At 48.7% G+C, this 20161-nt stretch overlaps 3 protein-coding genes across 4 annotated transcripts; all 3 read right to left on the bottom strand.

Annotated features, from left to right (window-relative positions):
- Window positions 1-763: 763 nt before the first annotated feature.
- On the bottom strand, window positions 764-2491 carry LOC123124371 (chaperone protein DnaJ). Its single transcript, XM_044544995.1, has 5 exons — window positions 2029-2491; window positions 1778-1868; window positions 1521-1588; window positions 1355-1411; window positions 764-1249 (listed from the first exon to the last, which is right to left on the bottom strand). Exons 1-5 carry the CDS (start codon window positions 2140-2142, stop codon window positions 1112-1114), a joined length of 468 nt encoding a protein of 155 aa, XP_044400930.1. The 5' UTR covers window positions 2143-2491; the 3' UTR covers window positions 764-1111.
- Window positions 2492-9674: 7183 nt separating this feature from the next.
- LOC123119525 (tRNA(His) guanylyltransferase 2) lies at window positions 9675-17475 on the bottom strand. 2 transcript variants are annotated; one of them, XM_044539359.1, is made up of 15 exons: window positions 17208-17475; window positions 14284-14416; window positions 13356-13487; window positions 13138-13182; window positions 12845-13014; window positions 12480-12565; window positions 12281-12388; window positions 11919-12036; window positions 11721-11850; window positions 11490-11621; window positions 11174-11218; window positions 10929-11098; window positions 10573-10658; window positions 10380-10487; window positions 9675-10108 (listed from the first exon to the last, which is right to left on the bottom strand). In XM_044539359.1, the coding sequence occupies exons 2-15, from the start codon at window positions 14388-14390 to the stop codon at window positions 10007-10009; spliced, it is 1539 nt and encodes a 512-aa protein (XP_044395294.1). In that variant the 5' UTR covers window positions 14391-14416; window positions 17208-17475; the 3' UTR covers window positions 9675-10006. The 2 variants fall into 2 exon arrangements, with proteins under 2 accessions (XP_044395294.1, XP_044395295.1); XM_044539360.1 differs by having other exon boundaries at window positions 11721-11844.
- On the bottom strand, window positions 14423-16375 carry LOC123120274 (uncharacterized). Its single transcript, XM_044540244.1, has 2 exons — window positions 16214-16375; window positions 14423-15622 (listed from the first exon to the last, which is right to left on the bottom strand). Exons 1-2 carry the CDS (start codon window positions 16373-16375, stop codon window positions 15077-15079), a joined length of 708 nt encoding a protein of 235 aa, XP_044396179.1. The 3' UTR covers window positions 14423-15076.
- Window positions 17476-20161: the final 2686 nt, after the last annotated feature.

The raw sequence follows: 20161 nt of genomic DNA, 5'->3' as shown, positions 1-20161 counted from the left end.
AGGAGAAGGACGATGGACGGTGGAGTTGTCGGCGACGGCGGCTAGGGTTTCTCCCGGGCCGCCCGCGCAGGAGCAGCACGGGAGCAACACAAATGTGGTGCGCTATTAAAATAAATGACGTGGACCTATTGAGGTTTTTGAGTCATGGTTATTGAGTTAAGAGAGTGTGTTAATTTTTTTCTTCAGTTACAATGTACGAGCTCTTTTGCATAATACAAAACACCATAAAATTAGGTACGACCCTGGCTGCTGAGGTGGGTCAATAAATTTTTTTTAACGGGCAAAAGATTTGCCACGTATATTAATTAAGAGAGAATAGAGTTTGTGTTACAAACACCCCTTAACATTACACGGAAGAATCACTCCCGGCATGATGGACCCTAGTTTCTTAGCTCCGGCGGCGACCCAAAATGATGCCTCCCTTTTGATGTTGCTAGTTTTCGCCCACCTTGGATTACCCAACTGAACGGAGTACAATTTTTCAGAGAACCGGCTGTGGGCCTGGGATTTGATTTTTTTTAGTGATGTTAAATGTTTTGAAAAAACATTTTTTTGCAAATACCTACACATATTCTCAACGTGTATGCAAAGTTTAATTTGATAATTTGTATGCTGATAGAATTTTGTATACTTTTTAGCATAATTTAGGTGTATAAGAAACAATATTGTTGGTAAACATAAATGGCTACCTGATCCCCGGTCTCCGGACCTAGTTTTGGCAAGTGGACTCAGGTATCAAAAGTATATTCTGAGCAGAGGCCAATTGAAATAATTGCTTATATTATTTTTAAGAAAAGATGACAGAAATGTTATTCAATTCACGCAAAGTAGTACTCCCGTACAAATCACAAGGTAGAAAAGTCCACGCGATGGCGAGAGGTGTCATCCGCATGCCACCTTAAATAAATTCTTCTTAGTGACTAGGCTATGCTCTATGCTGAAGACTCAACATTAATCTTGGCGATTGCCTCTCTTCGCCTCCGCGGAGATGCTCTTCTTCAGAGTCATCTGCCGTGGATGAAATTAGCCAGCTGCAGCTCCACGTACGAAGATCATTTCTTTTAGAAACAACACGACCATCTCCACATGCGAAGATCATTCATCTTGGGAGCTACTTCTTGCCGGCACTTATCTTGGACGACGACGAGGAGGACTTGGAGGAGCGCGCGTACGCGTAGGCGTCCGGTTTGAGGAACAGCTCCTCGAACTGCTTGTGCAGGTCCTCCAGGCTCTCGCTCTCGCCGTCTTCCTGCATGGCATGGCACGGTGGTGAACAATAAATAAGTAGAGTAGTGCTCTGCTCGGTAAGAACCTCCATGATATGATATCAATAAGCAGAGCAGCGGTCCCGTACGTGTGGAGGTGTGTGGTTCATGGCCTCCAGGATGTCTCCCAGTATTTCTCCTGCACCCTGCGTAATTGATGAAAATCTCACCGGCAATATAATGGAGCTAGGGACGTACGTCGGTATATTATTTTATATAAAGGGACTGTTGAAGGAAGAAGAGACATAAACACACCTCGTCATCGCCATCGCTCTCGTAGGCTCCAACGTCGTAGAGGATACGCTTGTTGGGGTCCGACAGAACTGCATGCATGTTCATCAAACCACGTCACCCTCTCTCTATGCTCTCGCCGTCTCTTTCTCGTGGGTACGTTTGCGTACATAAATACATAGAGCCACAAGGGAACACGTATACTGCAGCAAAGCCTCACATTCTACGGTAAGAAGCTCAACGTTGGAATTAAACAGGCGTCCAGAGGAAGATGAACTTACCAGCGTATGCTGCCTGGATCTTCTGGAACCTGGCCTTGGCGGCCTCCGAGCCGCCGGAGCTGCCGCTGCCGCACTTGTCCGGGTGCCATTTCTGTAACCCAACACATTTATTTATCCAATTTAACCAGACAGTACGTCAAACAGAGGAGCCAAAAAAACAGAGAAAAAAAATATCATCTAGCAGAAGAGAACAGAAAAGAGAGCAAAGCATATATAGGAGAGCAGAGGAGGAAAGTAGTGGACGAACGGACCATGGCCAGCTTCCTGTAGGCGCTGCGCAGCTCCGCGTCGGAGCAGTCGCTCGCAACGCCGAGCACGGCGTACAGGCCAACGCCGGCGTCGCTCTTCTCTCCGCAGCCGGCCATTGCAACCCTTGGATGCTCAGTGGCTGCTTGTGTTGTGTGGGTGTGCCTCTCTCTCTCTCTCTCTCGTGGTTGCCTGCTGCAGCTAGCGCATGGCGGCTATCTTATAGGCACGACGAGGCCAGCAAGGTTGGCAGGTCGCCGACGGCGGGGGCCGGGGGGATGTATGTCTATGTCTATGTCACCGTCCCGTCCGCCTCCTCACTTGCACCAGCAACCGGGCACGGGCAGCAACTTGTGCTAGCCTAAGCTAGCCGCAGCTGCCTGCGGTACCTCCGGCCCCCGATATTTTCGTCCGATGGATGTGTGGCCTCGCTTACATCGGCATCGGCATCACTGCATCACCATGTGGCCATTGCTGTTTGTGGCTGTGGTGCGGTTGCTGTCGAGGAGCATCGAATGGTTCTATCTGGTGGCGGGACACATGTTGCCGACTGGTTCGTCACTGCAGCTCAGTGATTTACTCAGGTGGGTGAGTGAGTGAGTGACCCAGTCCTAATTTGGGAACATGCAGCTGGCCCTCTTATGTAAAGAAGAATAAGATGGGAGTAGTATTTAGGGGGTGTTTGGTTCCAGGAACTTTTCTGTGTTGGGACTAAAAAAAGTCCCTAAAAGTCCCTAGCAAACCAAATAAGGGGGACTTTTTTGAGACTTTTTGCTAAAAATCCTTAGAAGCATCACCTTGAGAGTCTTTTTTAAAAAGTCTTAGGGACTAGAAAAAGTCCTAGAACTAGAGAACCAAGGGGGCCGGGCACAAGTCAACGATGTCGGCATGGGAATGGGGGGTCCCTCCCTCCCTCCCAAGGTGCAACTGCAACGTATGGCAGGCCAGGACGTATGAATAGAAAACTACGATATACGTAGTTCAGGTTCACTGAACGTAGTGAGCGAACGTATGCATGCATGCATGTGTGTTGCGCCACCGACTTGCCCTCTTGGGCTCTTATCTTGGCTGCACTGCAGATTAGTTTTATGTATTCTGACCGTGGGGGTATGTTTCTAGTGAAGTAGTACTAATGTCTAGGAAAATGCTCAAACTTTGCATTATAATTTTGCCATGGCCAAATGATCACAACCATTACTGCCTATACAGAACTCTGCTAGACTGCTACCTCTAAAAGGTTACGTATCTACTTTTGAATCACCCCGATGTGCTTAATGATTGCAATTTACTTTACTTCAAGAATTAGTTACTCTGGAATAATAATGGCCACATTTTGGTCTTCTGACGGAGCCTCCGTGGTGTTCCTGCAAATGGCCGGGTCGTGCAGCTTTGGTGCCGATTGGTTCGTGTAGGTGAGGCGGCGGCCCCGGAATCAGTGGTGTGTGTGGTGTTGGCGTCGAGGTTCCTCTGCTTGTGCGATTTTCAGCCCAGTTTTCCTCGTAAACAGGGCATTTGTATGGTTTTGGGCCATGCACGTTTATTATGCAGACCAGGGAAGAACGAACTATTTCTCGCAATATCCAACTCCCATGCATGATGTACCTTTGCTTGTTCCGGTCTAGAATCTCTCTGCCTTTCAAGCAAGATACTCGCTTTGAGAAATTCTTTAGGCCCCGCTTGGATTCCCCTTTCCGGTCATATTCGGCTGGTTTACGATACACGGCTGGACTGGTCGTTTCGTTTCCAGGCGGAAAAAACAAGCTGTGACTGGTAATTTATACGTACATCTGTAAAATAAATACAGGGGTAGTAATTTACACCCATTCCAAGCAGGGCCTTACAAAGAATGTAACTGTAAGGGTCCCGATCTAGATCTGAGGAGAGGTTAGGAGGGGAAGGAGGACGAAGGAGGCCGGAGGAGAAGATCAGCTTCTCTTAATCAATGTTGATACAATAATTCTCGATACCCACTCTCTCTCTCTCTCAGCCACGCCTAGTAATACCCGCGGCACGCAGGCCACACACGCAACGCGTCCTGACTACGCGGGCCCACTGGCCTCCCCTTTTCCACTCATCTTGATTCCGTCAGCTCCGTCCGGTCGTGGCTCGGTTGGCCAGTGGGGTCGTCGTGGCCGGTGGGGTAGCCGTGACAGTCGTGACATCCCCCCCCCCCCCCCCCCCCCGCTTGTGTGCCGACTTGTCCCCAAGGCGGCGTAGAGGGAAACCGCTGCTGCAGTGCCACTGGATCTTCCCATGTTGACAGCGACGGGGAAAGGTTGTTCCATTGCACCCGGATGCGAGGGCGGGTGTCGCCGGCCACGCGCACCATCTTGTGGTCAAGCACCAGCTCCGGAACATGTTCTGCCTGCAAAATCGAGTTATCTGGAGGAAGATCAGCACTTAGTAGCACAGTGGCTCCAATGGCCTTCTTCAGTTGCGAGACATGCACCACCGGGTGGATACGGCTGGAAGCAGGCAGTTGAAGTTTGTATGCCACTGCCCCGACTCGAGCCAACACTCTGTATGGGCCATAGTAGCGGAAGGCGAGCTTCTGGTGCGGCCGTTGCGCCACCGACGATTGGATGAAGGGCTGCAACTTGAGCAACACCGCATCCCCCACAGCAAACTCTTTGTCTGTACGGTGTCGATCAGCCTGAACTTTCATGCGATCCTGTGCGCGTTTGAGCTGTTGCTGCAAGTGTTCGAGCATCACCTCTCTTTCCTGGAGCCATGCTGCAAGATCAGGGACTGCACATTCGTCAATCTGTGCGACGCCAAACTCCCGGGGAAGGTGGCCGTAGATGACTTCAAATGGAGTCTTGCCCAGAGCCGAATGAAAAGACGTATTATACCAGTATTCCGCGAGAGACAGCCATTTGGACCAGTTGCCAGGGCAGGAGTGGACTGCGCACCTTAGGTATCCTTCCAGACACTGGTTGACGCGTTCAGTTTGCCCGTCTGTCTGGGGGTGGTATGATGAACTGAGCCGTAGGTCCGTCCGGTAGAGCTTGAACAGTTCTTGCCACACATGCCCTGTAAAAATCCGGTCCTGATCTGATATGATGGCTAGTGGCAAGCCGTGGAGCCGGAAGATTTCCTTCATAAAGACTTTGGCAATTTGGAGAGCCGTGAATGGGTGAGTCAAGGGCACAAAATGCGCGTATTTGGAGAACTTGTCAACTACGACCAAAACCGTGTGGTACCCTCCTGAGCGAGGCAACCCTTCAATGAAATCGAGTGAGATAACTGACCATGGTTTTTGAGGTATTGGTAATGGTTGAAGGAGCCCTGCTGGCGAGATACGCTCCGTTTTCGCTTGCTGGCACACCATACAGTTGCACACGAGGGTCTTGACCTGCAGCTTCATGCCTTTCCATGCGAACAATCGTTTGACTCTGTTGTAGGTGGCATGGAAACCCGAATGTCCCCCCGCGGCACTATCATGGAGCGCTCGAATCAGGTGTTGCTGGGTGTCAGTATCTTCACCAATCCACACTCTCCCTCGAAAGCGCAGGATGCCATCCTGCAAGGTATACTCGGGCTCGCTGTCCGGCGCCAGGGCTAGCTTTGTCATACGTTGCTGCGCCGCTGGATCTGCTTGATAGCTGCGTTTGATAGCTTCTAACCACGTATGTTTGCATATGGAGATCGCTGCCATCTCTGATTCTGACTTGTGCTCGCGTCGCGACAGTGCGTCTGCCGCTCGATTTGTGACTCATGTCTTGTACTGGATTGTGTATTGCAGGTAGTCCTGGCCATCTCAGGCCCGGCCCTGTCGGCCCACCCAGGCCCGACCCTAAAATCCAGGGCCTAGGCTCGATGGGCTTGCCCATGGGCCGGGCTTGGGCCTAAGTTTTGAGCCCACCGGCAGGGCCTGGACGGGCTTGGGCTTGGCATATTGGCATTTTAAGGAAGAGGCCCGGCCCATGGCCCTAAGCCCTAAGGGCTTTTCAGGGCTTTTTACCAGATGGGTCGGGCTTGGGCTTGAAAAGTAGGCCCAATGGTAGGGCCCTGGGAGGGCCTGGGCCTTAGTTTTCTACTGTGGGCTTTTTTAGGCCCGCCCAATCCCGGGCCGGCCCGGCCCATGGCCAGATATAATTGCAGGCCAATTAGCTTTGTAAACACCCGTTGCTGGATCAGGGTATTGAGTCGTTGATCTGTCAAGTTCAACAGGCTTTTTTGATCTGTGCGAACCACGAACTCTGAATGTTGCAGGTAGGGTCGCCAGTGGTCGATGGCCAGAAGCAAAGCCAGGCATTCTTTCTCGTACGCTGAGAGGCCTAGATTGCGCGGAGCCAATGTCACGACTATCACGGCTACCCCACCGGCCACGACGACCCCACTGGCCAGCGAGGCAACCGAGCCACGACCGGACGGAGCTGACGGAGTCAAGACGAGTGGAAAAGGGGAGGCCAGTGAGCCCGCGTAGTCAGGACGCGTTGCGTGTGTGGCCTGCGGGCCGCGGGTATTACTAGGCGTGGCTGAGAGAGAGTGGGTATCGAGAATTATTGTATCAACATTGATTAAGAGAAGCTGATCTTCTCCTCCGGCCTCCTTCGTCCTCCTTCCCCTCCTAACCTCTCTTCAGATCTAGATCGGGACCCTTACAACTTGGTATCAGAGGTCAATCATCCTGGATCCACTCTACCAGAAGCCCCGCTACCACACCAAAGCAGCGCAGCAGGCGGCAGCCATGGGAGAGCATATCGCAGCCCTGGCGAAGGCGGTCCACGACGGGCGCGCCGCCAACGACGCCCGCCTCGACGCGATCCAGCAATCGCTCGAGCTCTGGCGGCCGGCGGTGACCAACCTGCAGCAGCAACTCGACGAGCTGCGTACCCAGGTCGGCCGGATCGCCCTCCACCCCGTGCTGACGGCGTCTTCGACATCTCCCGCGCGAGGACGCGGTGGTGCAGCCGGCGTCGTCTCATCCGACCGACGACCCTGGGCACCACGGGCCAAGTGGCCACGGCGGGAACATCGACTCCGGGGGCTCGGCACACGGGGTAGTCACTACCCTGGCGCCGCCTCCGGTCACGGGTGAGCCTCTCCGACCCCCTTTCCCTTTCAAATCCGGCGAATCGGGCGGGGATCTGGCACATCCTGTTGATCTTCCACCTCCGTCGCCTCACGTTTCGTTTGGGGGACACAGCAATTGGGCCCTTCCGCGGCTTGATTTTCCGCCCTTCGATGGCGAAAACCCCCAATTCTGGAAAAACAAATGTGAAAAATACTTTAGTGTCTATGGGGTTCAGAGAGAGATGTGGGTGCGGGTATCTACTCTCCATTTCTGCAGGTGCAGGAAGCGCACGGCACCTCCTTCACTTGGGAGACGCTCTGTTCAGCCGTGTATGTCAAATTTGGTCGCGAGCAGTACCAAGTTCAGCTTATACAGTTTAATACTCTCCATCAGATAGGATCAGTTACAGAGTACATGGAACAATTTGAGGAACTCATGCATCAATTGTTAGCTCATAACCCTGCTTTTGATTCGTTGTTCTTCACTACGCAATTCCTTGATGGTCTCAAAAGCGACATTAAAATTGGTGTTGCTTTACATCGCCCGCAAGACTTGGACTCTGCCTTTTCTCTTTCTCTGTTACAGGAGGAGCTGATGGGACTGATGCCCCGAAAGGACCCAGGCCAGGCAAGGCACCCTGCTCGGCCTCTGCCACCTGCGGGTGGATTACATCCCCGCCCGGGCCCGGTGCCGTCCGCGCCCCCGGCAGCAGCAAAAGATCGTCGAGCCTTGGATGCGGCTAGGGCAGCCGATCGACGTGCTGAACCAGCGCGGGGCGAGGACCGCGTTGCCGCGCTGCGCAATTATCGTCGTGCGCGCGGTCTCTGCTTCAAGTGCGGGGAACGATGGGGTCAAGGCCACCAGTGCGCTGCCACCGTCCAACTCCATGTTGTCGAGGAATTGTTGGAACTGTTGCAGGCCGAAGCGCAAGACAGGCAAGGGGATGAATCAGATTCTGATGAGGAACAGCTCATGTCCATCTCCAAGGTTGCGACCACAGGGGCAACAACCCCGCGAACTGTTCGACTGCTGGGTTTGATTGATGGCCACGAGGTGCTGATTCTGGTGGACTCAGGTAGCTCGCACAGCTTCATCAGTGAGGAAACAACCCAGAAACTGAAAGCACAAGTGCAGTCGATGCAGCATGTGTCAGTAAAGATTGCAGACGGGGGTACTTTGACTTGTTCTGGGTACATACCTGCTTGTGAGTGGACAACACAAGGGCAGCGGTTCGAGACGGATGTCCGAGTTCTCCCTCTTGGTTCGTATGACATGGTGGTGGGAATGGACTGGTTGGAAGCATGCGGACCTATGCTGGTCGACTGGACAGCAAAAACGCTGCAGTTCCAGCACCGGGGAGCATCTATCACCCTGGTGGGATTGCAACCCAAGCTTCAGCAGATCGAGCAAGTGACAATGGATCAGTTACTCAGGATGGAGCAAAGTGATTCTATCGCTCATGTGATATCGTTGTGTGCAATCGATCGCTCAGACAATGCCACGGAAGTGCCTCCAGCCATTCAACACGTCGTCGACAGTTTCCACTCGGTGTTTGCAGAGCCGTCCAAGTTGCCTGATCGTCAACCATGGGATCACACTATCCCTATGCTCGAAGGGGTTAAACCAATCAACATCAGACCGTATCGCTACACTCCGGAACAGAAAGATGAGATAGAAGCTCAGGTCAAGGAGATGTTGGAAAAAGGGCTCATCACACCCAGCACAAGCGCCTTTTCATCGCCCGTGCTGCTGGTCAAGAAGAAGGACCAAACGTGGCGTTTCTGTGTCGATTACCGTCATCTCAATGCCATAACTCTCAAAAAGACGTACCCCAATGCCGGTGATTGACGAACTGCTCGATGAGTTAGCTGGTTCTAAGTGGTTCTCGAAGTTGGACTTGCGAGCCGGATACCATCAAATCCGCTTGGTCCCGGAGGATGAGCACAAGACAGCATTCCGAACGCACTTGGGACACTTTCAGTTCAGAGTGATGCCATACGGCCTCGTGTACGCTCCCGCAACTTTCCAAGGAGTGGTCGACACGGTGCTTAAGCCAGTTCTTCGCCACGGGGTTTTGGCATTCATGGATGACATCTTAATCCACTCTGAAGAGCTGGAAGAGCATCGACAGCTGCTGAAACGCGTCTTGCAGTTGTTGGCTGAGAAAGATCTCAAGGCCAAGATGTCCAAATGCACGTTTGCCCAACAGGAAATTAGCTACCTGGGACATGTCATCAGTGACAAAGGGGTAGCTACGGACAAGAGCAAGATCCAAAGCTATTCAGGAATGGCCGCAGCCGCAGAATGTCAAAGAGTTACGTGGATTCTTGGGGTTGGCAGGTTATTATCGCAAATTTGTTCGCTTCTTTGGAGTACTCAGCAAGCCCCTCACTGAAATGCTGAAGAAAGGAGCGATCTTCGTCTGGACACCAACGGCCGAGGCCGCGTTCTCCGCGCTGAAACAAGCCTTGGTGCAGGCTCCAATGCTCGCACTGCCAAATTTTCGAAAGCAGTTCGTCGTCGAAACGGACGCGAGTGCCACGGGAATTGGCGCAGCTCTGATACCAAGTTGTAAGGGTCCCGATCTAGATCTGAAGAGAGGTTAGGAGGGGAAGGAGGACGAAGGAGGCCGGAGGAGAAGATCAGCTTCTCTTAATCAATGTTGATACAATAATTCTCGATACCCACTCTCTCAGCCACGCCTAGTAATACCCGCGGCACGCAGGCCACACACGCAACGCGTCCTGACTACGCGGGCCCACTGGCCTCCCCTTTTCCACTCGTCTTGACTCCGTCAGCTCCGTCCGGTCGTGGCTCGGTTGCCTCGCTGGCCAGTGGGATCGTCGTGGCCGGTGAGGTAGCCGTGACAGTCATGACAGCAACCATATAAGTATGCATCAGAGAAACACGGAAGGATAATCTGGCACACACTAAGCAAATCAGCCTACTAGAATACATAAGGATCATCTTCTGTCGAAAACATAAGAATGCTTTGCCCAAAAGTGTGGCCCCATGTCTACGTGGGCCACCGCCACATCCCACCGCTCATCTTCACTGGCTTCCACCTGCACCCATTTGCACTCTTAAGTCGTTAACACCGTGAGAATCATCTTCTAACCCAATGCAAAAATAAATAAATAAAAGATGTCTGCTCTCGGATGCACTTCTTCTGTGGGCGACATGGAATTGAGGTGCGAATGCGAGAGCATATTTCAGTTATATAGTTACTGTAAAGTTACTTTGCTCCTTTCGGGGATTTTAAATTGTAAGCATCTAAATTGCCACTTTCTGGCAGCACAAACAACATTATTGTCGAACATGATTCGGACAAAATACCTTTTGAGGGTAAGCACACGAACCCTTTCGAAACATAGCCGGTTCATTGTTGTAGTTCATTTGAAATCGCTGAAAAAGTAACTCATTCTTGTCCTTTGGTAATGTGTCCTTCACAGAATAATACTAGAGAGTTACGAAAGAATTAATTGGAATAAGTAATAAAACTACTCCTAAATGATGAAAGAAAGAAGACCTTCAGTATCTCCTTAGCTTTGTTTTCGCCTTCTCCAGATTTCACCAACATCCAAAAGCATGTAGTGTATTGATTTCTGTTGTGGCCTGTGAATTAGCATGTAGAATGAGTCAGCTCATTTTCTTCTTATGATTTGTTCTAACTATGACAAGAGTCAAACCCCTTGCACCAGGATATCTTCAAAAAACAATATAAATAAATGATAACACAGCATATATGTTATATAAGCACCAAATTTAATGCATCCATACTGCTGCAGATGAATTCAGATATTACATACTGTACCACCATCGACAACTTCATAAATATTTCCAATTAGTTAAGGATATGGTCTTTAGGAGGGAGGAATAGCTCACATTCTGATTGCCTCCGGGACAAATAATCACAAACAATCCTTGGTTCTGGGTAACAGGAAACTTCTACTTGGAAGTGTGGTGGCTGCACTAGCTCTTTACTGGGGAAATATTCTTTCCACTTCATCATGTAAAAGGAAGTGAAACATGATGAACATGAAGAAATGATTAATCTGCAAAACAAGTTGCATATTTTATCAAAGGCTTGACCAGCATGTACTGTAGGAATTCATAAACCAAGTAACTACCTCTCATCTCTCTGATACAATTCAGTCTTCTCCTGGAACACAAAGCTGCAACAATAACAAATCATTAAAAATAATCATTTGTAACAAACATAAGACAGCCTGTATGAACTGAAGAGTGCCGCATTTAAGCTTCGCTGGCCGCTTCACTTACAACTTCAACATGATCCCTTATATTGCCAATATATTCAATTCAAATTACTATTACTGATGAAAAGAGGCAAAATTGTGCCATGCGGAAACACATATTTTGTTTTTATCTGTCTTTTTTGTAGTCTTCTCCATGCAAACACAGCTATTCTCAAGGGGTAGATCATACCTGTACTCATTGTCAAAACCATAGCCAAAGATAATATCAGGAAATTGCTCCATCATCAGTGAAGCACAAGCGTTCATCAATCTCAAAGCAGTCTCATCATTTGGTTTGTCAAATGAATGGATCAGTGAGAATCTGGGGAAAAATTATTCTCCATGTTGTTAAGACGATATAATTATCTAAATGGCATTGCCGCATGTGTTTAAATAAATAGGAGACTATAGAAGTCCTCACTGATCAAATTGGCAGGCGCTAATACGAACAATGGTCCAATTAGAATATGGAAGCCTATGGATATTGTCGAACTTCTTCACATACTCATATCCATATTTTTCTTTCCCCCCAAGACACAGGTAGTCTGATGCTGTATATATCCAAAGTTGATAAGAGTTGGACTGGAAGCATACCTAAAACTAGAATGATACAACTAACCTTCTCCAAGAATGTATTGATGGTTTTCCCAAAACTCAGGACCTATGAGATCAAAATTTGACACTGTAATTGCCTCACGGGTTCTTTTTATGGGATTCCCACAGTCGTCTGTTTTGACCTACAGTAATATGTATAACTTTTTAAGTATGCAAAGTGAATCTAACTGGGTTAGTTGAACTTAACTAAGTGTTGAGAAAAAATATGTCCACGAAATGAAATGCAATAAGCATAACCTTTCATGGTCACTGGTATACCTCATACAAACAAAAATTGTGTGAGAAACATATGTAATACTAAATACCTCACTGAGACTGAGCAGGGACGTAAATAATGATGAACTTATGAATGCTTGATAGCATTACCTTATCTCGATAAACAGTGGATCCTTTCCGAAACATAGCCGGTTCATCATTATAGTTGACTTGAAACTGTTGCAAAAGCAACTTGTTCTTGTCCTTAGAAGATGTTCCCTAAAAGAAAATAGACGGTTCACGAAAAAAGAAAAAATGATTCATACCAATGCTACAAAAGACAAGTATAGCCCTAGATAATTTAGATGACCTTCAATGCTTGATGTGCCTCTTTTTCAGTTTTTCCAGACTTCACCAATGCCCAGAAGCATGTATTGTACTGATTATTTATATGACCTGAAAAAAACACAAAATTAAATATGTTAATCTTCATCCATTAAATCAAATAGAAAAGTAGCCAAGCAACCGGACACAGAAATCTCATTGACGTGACACATAAAAAAAACTATATTTATTATATTTAGTTAATGTTGCTGAAGATGTATAATTTTTTGAAAGGGTAAATAACATACATAACATGATTTTATTGTCAAGGACATCAACACACATAATTGCACTGTATAAGTATCTTATTATTATATTACAAAAAAGTCGATTTTGGTTCAAGAAGCTTACAGTCCACTTGTCTCCATGCCAAATAATCACGAATAGTATTTATATTTGGATAGCATACAACTCGCCCATCAAAATATGGAGGCTCCTTCAAATCATTATTAGGAAAGAAATCTTTCCACTTCATCCCGTACACGATTGTGAAGTAAGAAACACATAAAGAGATATTTTTGCTGCATATATTGGTAGAGAGGTCAATAACATGATGAGATTTTATAATTAAATTGTTAAAATAGATTTGGGTATGGAAGTATCCTAAAATACCAAGTGAAGAAGTGAACAGATAAATAACATACCTTTCCCGCCTTTTATAGAATTCGGTTTTCTCTCTGAAAACAAAACTGCAAAACAAACAGAAATATAAGAAGCGGAGATTATTATACAAAGAATGAACAAAATGCTCTCAAAAAGAAGGAATGGATCCCGTGCAATTCAAAACCATTTGCATATACTCTTTTTTATGACAAATCTGCGAACAATTTCATAATTTAACTTTGATAAGAAGATGTTATACCTGTACTCGTCGCTAACACCATAAGCAATCACTATGTCAGGGAATTTCTCGAGCATAGAAGTGGCACATGCGTTCATCAATCGTAAGGCTCTGTCATCATTTGGTTTCTCAAAGGCATGCAACTCCGAGAATCTAACAAAAATAAAAATGAAATTAGTGGACACTGGAAAGAACAAATATAAACTATAGCTAAATACACGTGTGTTGCAACAGGACAACAGATAAATTTATATCGCTCGTGATAGGAGCTAAACCGCAAAACCGCGAAGGATAAGGAACCTTCAATTTCTGTCTCCCGTGCGGTTCCCTACAGGGAGTAACTACCGTGGTCAGCGCCACACAGGAAGCTCATGCGCCCCCATGGTGAGGCACCGACCAAGGAAAAAAATGGAGGATGAAGCACGGCAGAGTGCTCCTCCACGACGTGAGGGGCCAAGCATGACGACGTGTATGTACGCTGCGATAGCCTATTCGCACACTTGCAATCCAACAAAACGCTTTAGATCCGACGGTTCTGATGTTATGGTGGATGAACAACCACCAATCCAAACTTTTTTTTTTTTGAGAAACCACCAATTCAAACTTAATGATTTATAATTTGGAGCAACAAGTTATCCCCACATTTGCATAATGAAACTGCCTTTGCATGTTGTTAGTCCTCACAAAAAGACACTGGTACACAAGGTAGCCTAATAGCTAGGATGGTTGATGCAGTTGCTTAACCACTAGTAACCATGTCAGTGTATAGCTAGGATGGTTGATGCAGTTGCTTAACCACTAGTAACCATGTCAGTGTATAGCTAGGAAGTGAGCAGAATGTTAACGGTTAGAGACTATCCGACATTAGAAAGCAGCAATCATTCAACATGGCTGTGGAAAAATTAAGTATTTCCGTATTACCCATTTAGGAGGAAGAGATTAATTATACCGGTGGAAATGGCAGCCATCAATGCGGACGACGATCCAGTTGGAGGCCGGGAGGTGGCGGTGGAACTCGAACTCCCTCTTCACATACTCATACTTGCTATTGGCCATCACCACGAGACACCTCCCTCCTGTTCCTGGAGAGAATCATAGCAAAGGGTCGGTTTAGATATTAGCACTTGGGTGAAATCTGACTTTATGCACTGCTGTCATATGCCATATATACTACACACATGAATTGAATTAGGAACATAGAAACATGAATTTGACATAAAACATACAAACATGAATCATCCAACTCAAATCATTAGTTAGTTGTACAAACCTGAAGATCAATCAGCTAACATGCAAAAGGAGAAACAGTCACTTTAAATTGAACTGCAAAAACATCTTATATTCAGTTACAGAGGTATTAATATTTTAGGTCTAACTGTTAAAATCAACAACACAACGTAACAGTACCACTATATTCCCAATCATAAACAAGATTTGGGACATCTATCGTGCCAACAAAACCACTAGTACTAATGTGTTAACCAATTTCGCCCAGTATAACCAAGACAAAGCTCCTGCTCTCTCAAATTGCATGTTACTGCTAAGCTTTGATTTCAGGTCAAGACGGTGCAGGTAAAACAACTTAATCTTTTCCTTTTCATATATCTTCAGTCATTGCATGTTTCACTGCTAAGGGCATTTCTAACCGATCCCCTATCCGGTGTTAATGGAGGATAAATTGGATTTTACTCCCTTATGCCGCACCTAGCCGATCCCCTAAAACGCATAAGAGAGGATAAAATTTACTCTGACCGGCACCGAAGGAGTAAATATACTCTACCGAGACGGGCTGGAGGATAAATTTCAGCTCCCTCTCGCCTCCTCCCTGCTGCTCCTGCACGCCGCCGCCGCGCTGCCGCAAGCTTCCCCTGCGCCAAGCTCGCACAGTATGACCCGGCGACCATGTCGTCAAACCACTGCTCCTCGTCGAGCTCTAACAGGCTGCCGGAAGACATGTAAAACCCCGGCACAAGGCACGCGACTAGAAGAATAATCTGCTGCTGCTGGAGCGCCACGACGGCCACGGCAACCGGAACCTGCAGCTGCTGGACCGCCACGACGCCCACAGCGACCGGAACCTGCTTCTGCTGGAGCGCAACGATGGCGGCGGCTACCGGAACCTGCTGCTTCTGGAGCGCCACAACGGCCACGGCGACCGGAATCTGCTGCTGCTGGAGCGCCACAACGGCCACGGCGACCAGAACCTGCAGCTGCTGGAGCGCCACGACGGCCACGGCGACCAGAACCTGCTTCTGCTGGAGCGCAACGACGGCCACGGCAACCGGAACCTACTGCTTCTGGAGCGCCACGACGGCAGCCTTGATCTCCCGCTACCTTGCGCGAATACTTCAGAAAGCGCGCGTATCAAGCCGGATACTGCTCCGATACTCGGATACTGCCCCGATACGGCCTGATACGTATCCCGTAAGTATCCCTCGATTTTTTGATTTTAAAAAAAGAAAATAATGTTTGATACTCCTAGGATACTTCTGCGATACGTTTTGGATACCTGAAACCCCTCGTTCGACATGAAATCCCCTCAATAGTAAAGGTACACGTTATGAAGATTCCCAACATGGGCGTGAGTTCGTGTCAAAACATGTCAGTCAATGTTCTTCTTCAATTGAAAGGTGAGCAAGAGAGTCGATGCACTGATTGGAACAGGAAACCTAGGGAAATCCCACTCCCAATTAATGGAAGTGGACCAAGTTTAAGAAAAGAAAGGGGGTAATCCTATTGAGGCATGTTTTGACCAAGAAGCTCCTTATTTTTCTTCATATTTTTAATTATATGTAATATCTATATATAAACGTATCCCCGTATCCATGTTTTTAGAAAATTGGCGAATCGGGCGTATCCCCGTATCGCGTATCCGATACGTATCCAAGTATCCGTGCAACGTAGATCTCCCGCGCGCTATCGAAGCCGAAGGAGCCGGCCGCAAGCACAGGCAGCATCCGCCAGGCGGAGTCGGCGAAGTTGAGGCAGGCGGCGTGGCCAGAGAATGCGAGCACGGCGGCGTCGTGCGCGCGCGCCGCCATCTCGGCGGTGTTGAAGGTGCCGAGCCAAAGCCTGGAGCCCTTGATCCCGGGAAGGAGGTGAGCAGCCCTGGCCCTTGCCTCCGTTCGCGCACCTCTGCTCGCCCCCGTGCACCACCAACGAGCTGTATATGCAATTGTCCCGATTTTGTTTATGTCCGCCAACGAGCTGTCGTTTCTGTGGCCGACGAGCTGTTGTTTCTGAATATATCAACTCTGCCTACCAAGTGTTTGACAAAATGCATACCAAGTGTTCAACAAAATGCATAGTCAATTGTAAGTTTTACTCCGTTATATATAGGGGATCCGCTAGGTCCGGCCAAAACTTAGTGGAGTAAAAATACTCCATTAAGGGTTTACTCCGCCGGATCCTCTGTTATATACAAGGGATCGGTTAGAAATGCCCTAACATGTTTAAACCAAAACATTTGCTCATCTGAAAAAAAAATCAAACTACAATTTGTAAACACTTGCCCCTACCGGCATTATCACAAACACCTATCAAGCTTTCACATGTAAACTTGAATATGCACTGGAAAAATCATGCAGCAGGCACTCATCAATAAAAGGCCTGTTCGGGTTCCCTCCTCTCCACAACTCCGCTCCCGGAGCTGGAGGAGCGGCAGTTCAAAATCGCGGAGTGGGGAAGGAGGCGCTCCGCAGATCCTGAGATTTCACGGGGTGGGAGGATTACCGAACAGCCCCTAATCATCATTATATTCTCACAATATGAAATCTACAGCAAGTGATCATCAAATACAAAAATCAGGACAAAAAACAAACAGAGGATGCAAGAGGAATGAGGGGTGAGGAAGGACGAAGGAGTGGTGGCTACCTTCCTATGGATTGGTAGCCGGCGTAGCTCCGGTCGAAGGCGTTGATGGGAGGGACACGCTGCTGGTGGGAGCGGCTGCTCGACGGAGGGAGGGGCTGCTGGGATCCTGTACCGGCGTCGGCGTCGGCGCAGCGGAGGATTCGGCCGGCTGGACGCAACGCGGCGGGGGGGCGGCAGTAGTGCCGGCGGCGGCTAGGACCTAGTCGCGCTCGGGAAGACTCTTAGCAACTCGAAAAAAAAAACGATATTGTTAGGTTCAATTTAAGCTCAACGTATCGTTCAGGGGCATACTGCAAACGTGCGCGATGGGCCCAATTCCGTTGTTTTTGGATACCGAGTGCAACCAATATTTGGTTCACCTAAAAAAAACAATATTTGGTCAACCTCAGATCAAAAGAAAATATTTGGTCAACCTGACTTATAGGAGTATTTGATTGATGACAAGTCCAACACGACATGTCTATTTATTTATTTTTATATTTTTCTAAAAGGAGGATTATCACCGGCTTCTGCAACAAGCGAGAGCATAATTAGTTTGCTGCCAAAAATTGGCATGCCAACGTTTGGCATTGTGTCAAATATGGGTAAGTACTTGATTGACTACGAGTTGTTTTGCCTATCTCAAATAAAATTGCCAATATCTGGCAAGTCTTGGTATTGCCAATATTTGACAATGCCAACATTTGGCAAGCCAAATATTGATAGCAAACCAATTATGCTCTATTTATATTTATTTAAAAGCAAATATAATAAGATAATGTAAACAGGCTATAAAAACATTTTTAGCGTACAGCTACACAAAGTGTTTCGACAACATTGGCACCTTCAAGATGCTATGACCAGTTGCTAGCGATGCTACAATCGTGCACGTTGGAGCTGCAACCGGCATCCTGTTTCGGTGAATGCTACAACCACGTATGGCAAGAGCCACAACCGTGTATGTCGGATCGTTGGCGATGCTACAACCATGTATGATGGAGTTGTGACCCGTCGCCGACGACGCTACAACCATGTGCGCTAGAGCTGTGACCCGTTGTCGGCGATGCTACAATTTCATCACCGGTGAGGCTGCAAGCACGAGCACGCGAAGTTGCAACCAGCAGCGTCGTGCATTGGGATTGGCAATGGTGTATGCTGGGACCAACAACGGTGTTTGCTGCAAGAAGCCATGTCTGTCGCGTTAAGGCTACAAGCACTATCACACGGGAGCTGCACGACGATGGTGTATACTAGGACCAGGGATGGTCTGTGCTTCAACGACAGTGGGTGGTGTATGCTGGGACCAACAACGGTGTTTGCTGCAAGAAGCCATGCCTGTCGCGTTAAGGCTGCAAGCACTAGCACGCAGGAGCTGCACGAGAGTATATAGCAAAAAACTACCACATTACAGGCTACTCCTACAAAAAACTACCACTTTTCTTACTTTTTCAAAAATCTACCACAAAATTGCTTCGCTGTTCCAAAAAACCCCAATGGCTGAGCAGTTAAATTTTAAGCTAGATTATGACAGCTCGGACCCACTCATCAGGTTGACCGTTACGTTGACTGTTGACAGGTTATGACACGTAGGGTTCAAATATTTTTAAAGAAGCAATCAGGTCCCCGTTATATCTTAAAAAAGCAATCGGGTCCCTGTAAAAAATACAAAAAAGCAATCGGGCCTCGCCGGCGAGCTCGTCGCCGAAGCCGAGGTGCTGGTCTGCCGGCGTTGCTCTGGTTGTGGCTGCGGCGGCCATCCCCGGCAGCAAGAAGCAGCTGCTCACATCTGGAAACCACCCGTGGGTCTCCCGTCCAGCGCCTACTGCTACCGCCGCTCGGATCCGCTCGGCTGTTGCCTAAAAGCCGTCGCGCCGCCGCGTCTCGCCGGAATCCAGAGCCGCGCACAGGCTTCGGACCGAAGCTTCGGCCGCTGCTACGGCTCTCCACTGCCGCCCGCCGCAGCTACTGCCCTCCACTGCCGCCCGCCGCCGCTGCTGCTGCCCTTCACTGCCGCCCACCGCCGCCGCTGCTCTCCGTTGCTGTCCGTCTCCGCCGCCGCTGCTCTCCGTTGCTGCCCGTCTTCGCCGCCGCCGCTGTCACAGTCGCCGCTCCGGGCTCACTACTTCGCCGGCAGCCTCGCCATGGTCAGCCATGAACGCGCATTGCGGCCGTAGGCAGCCTGATATGGCCGGGGCCCGAGCCGGCGAGCTCATCCTCCCCTTCCGATGGCCTGAAGTGCACCTGCTCCCCCACCCTGCCTCGCCTCCCGATGGCCTCAGACGCGGCTCCCCTCGACGACGGCAATTGATAGAGGAAAATAAGGGAAGAAGGGGCAAGGAAGAAGCTGACATGTGGGCCCGTTTGTCATAACGCCAGACTTAACGGTCAACCTGACGGTCAAACAAACATGTGGGCCCGCCATGTCATAATCCGGATCAAATTTTAATCACCGAGTCATTAGTGTTTTTTGGAACAACCAATCAATTTTATGGTAGATTTTTAAAAAATTAAGAAAAATGGTACATTAGTTTTTTATAGCAGTAGCCTGTAATGTGATAGTTTTTTACTATATACTCGATGTACGATGATGGTGTATACTAGGACGAGGGACGGTTTGTGCTTCAACAACAGTGGTGAGGCTGCGACCTCCTGTGAGCGGGAGTCCACAAGGGGGGGAGCGTATGTGGCAAGCCATGGCATCGCGGATGGCAGTGCTGCAAGCTACGATGACAAAGCTACGAGCCCGAGGCGCCAGGGCTGCTAGGGGCACGCTTCCTGCGAGCGTGCGTGCGTGCGGGAGAACAAAGGGGCTAGTGATATTGCTGCGAGAGGAACGAAGCTGCGGGCAGGAGGCAAGGGTGTGGGTCCCCCGTGTTGAGAGGCGGACGAGAGAAGACAACCAAATCAATGCTAGAGAAGATCATGGACGTACGTGCACATGGGATCCTACGGCCCAGGAGGCGGCCGGTCAGACG

This window comes from Triticum aestivum, chromosome 5D, assembly GCF_018294505.1.
Source record: "Triticum aestivum cultivar Chinese Spring chromosome 5D, IWGSC CS RefSeq v2.1, whole genome shotgun sequence".
NCBI classification, from domain to species: Eukaryota; Viridiplantae; Streptophyta; class Magnoliopsida; order Poales; family Poaceae; genus Triticum; species Triticum aestivum.
Note: the sequence above shows the minus strand (reverse complement) of the source record. Positions and strands in the feature narration are given on the sequence as shown.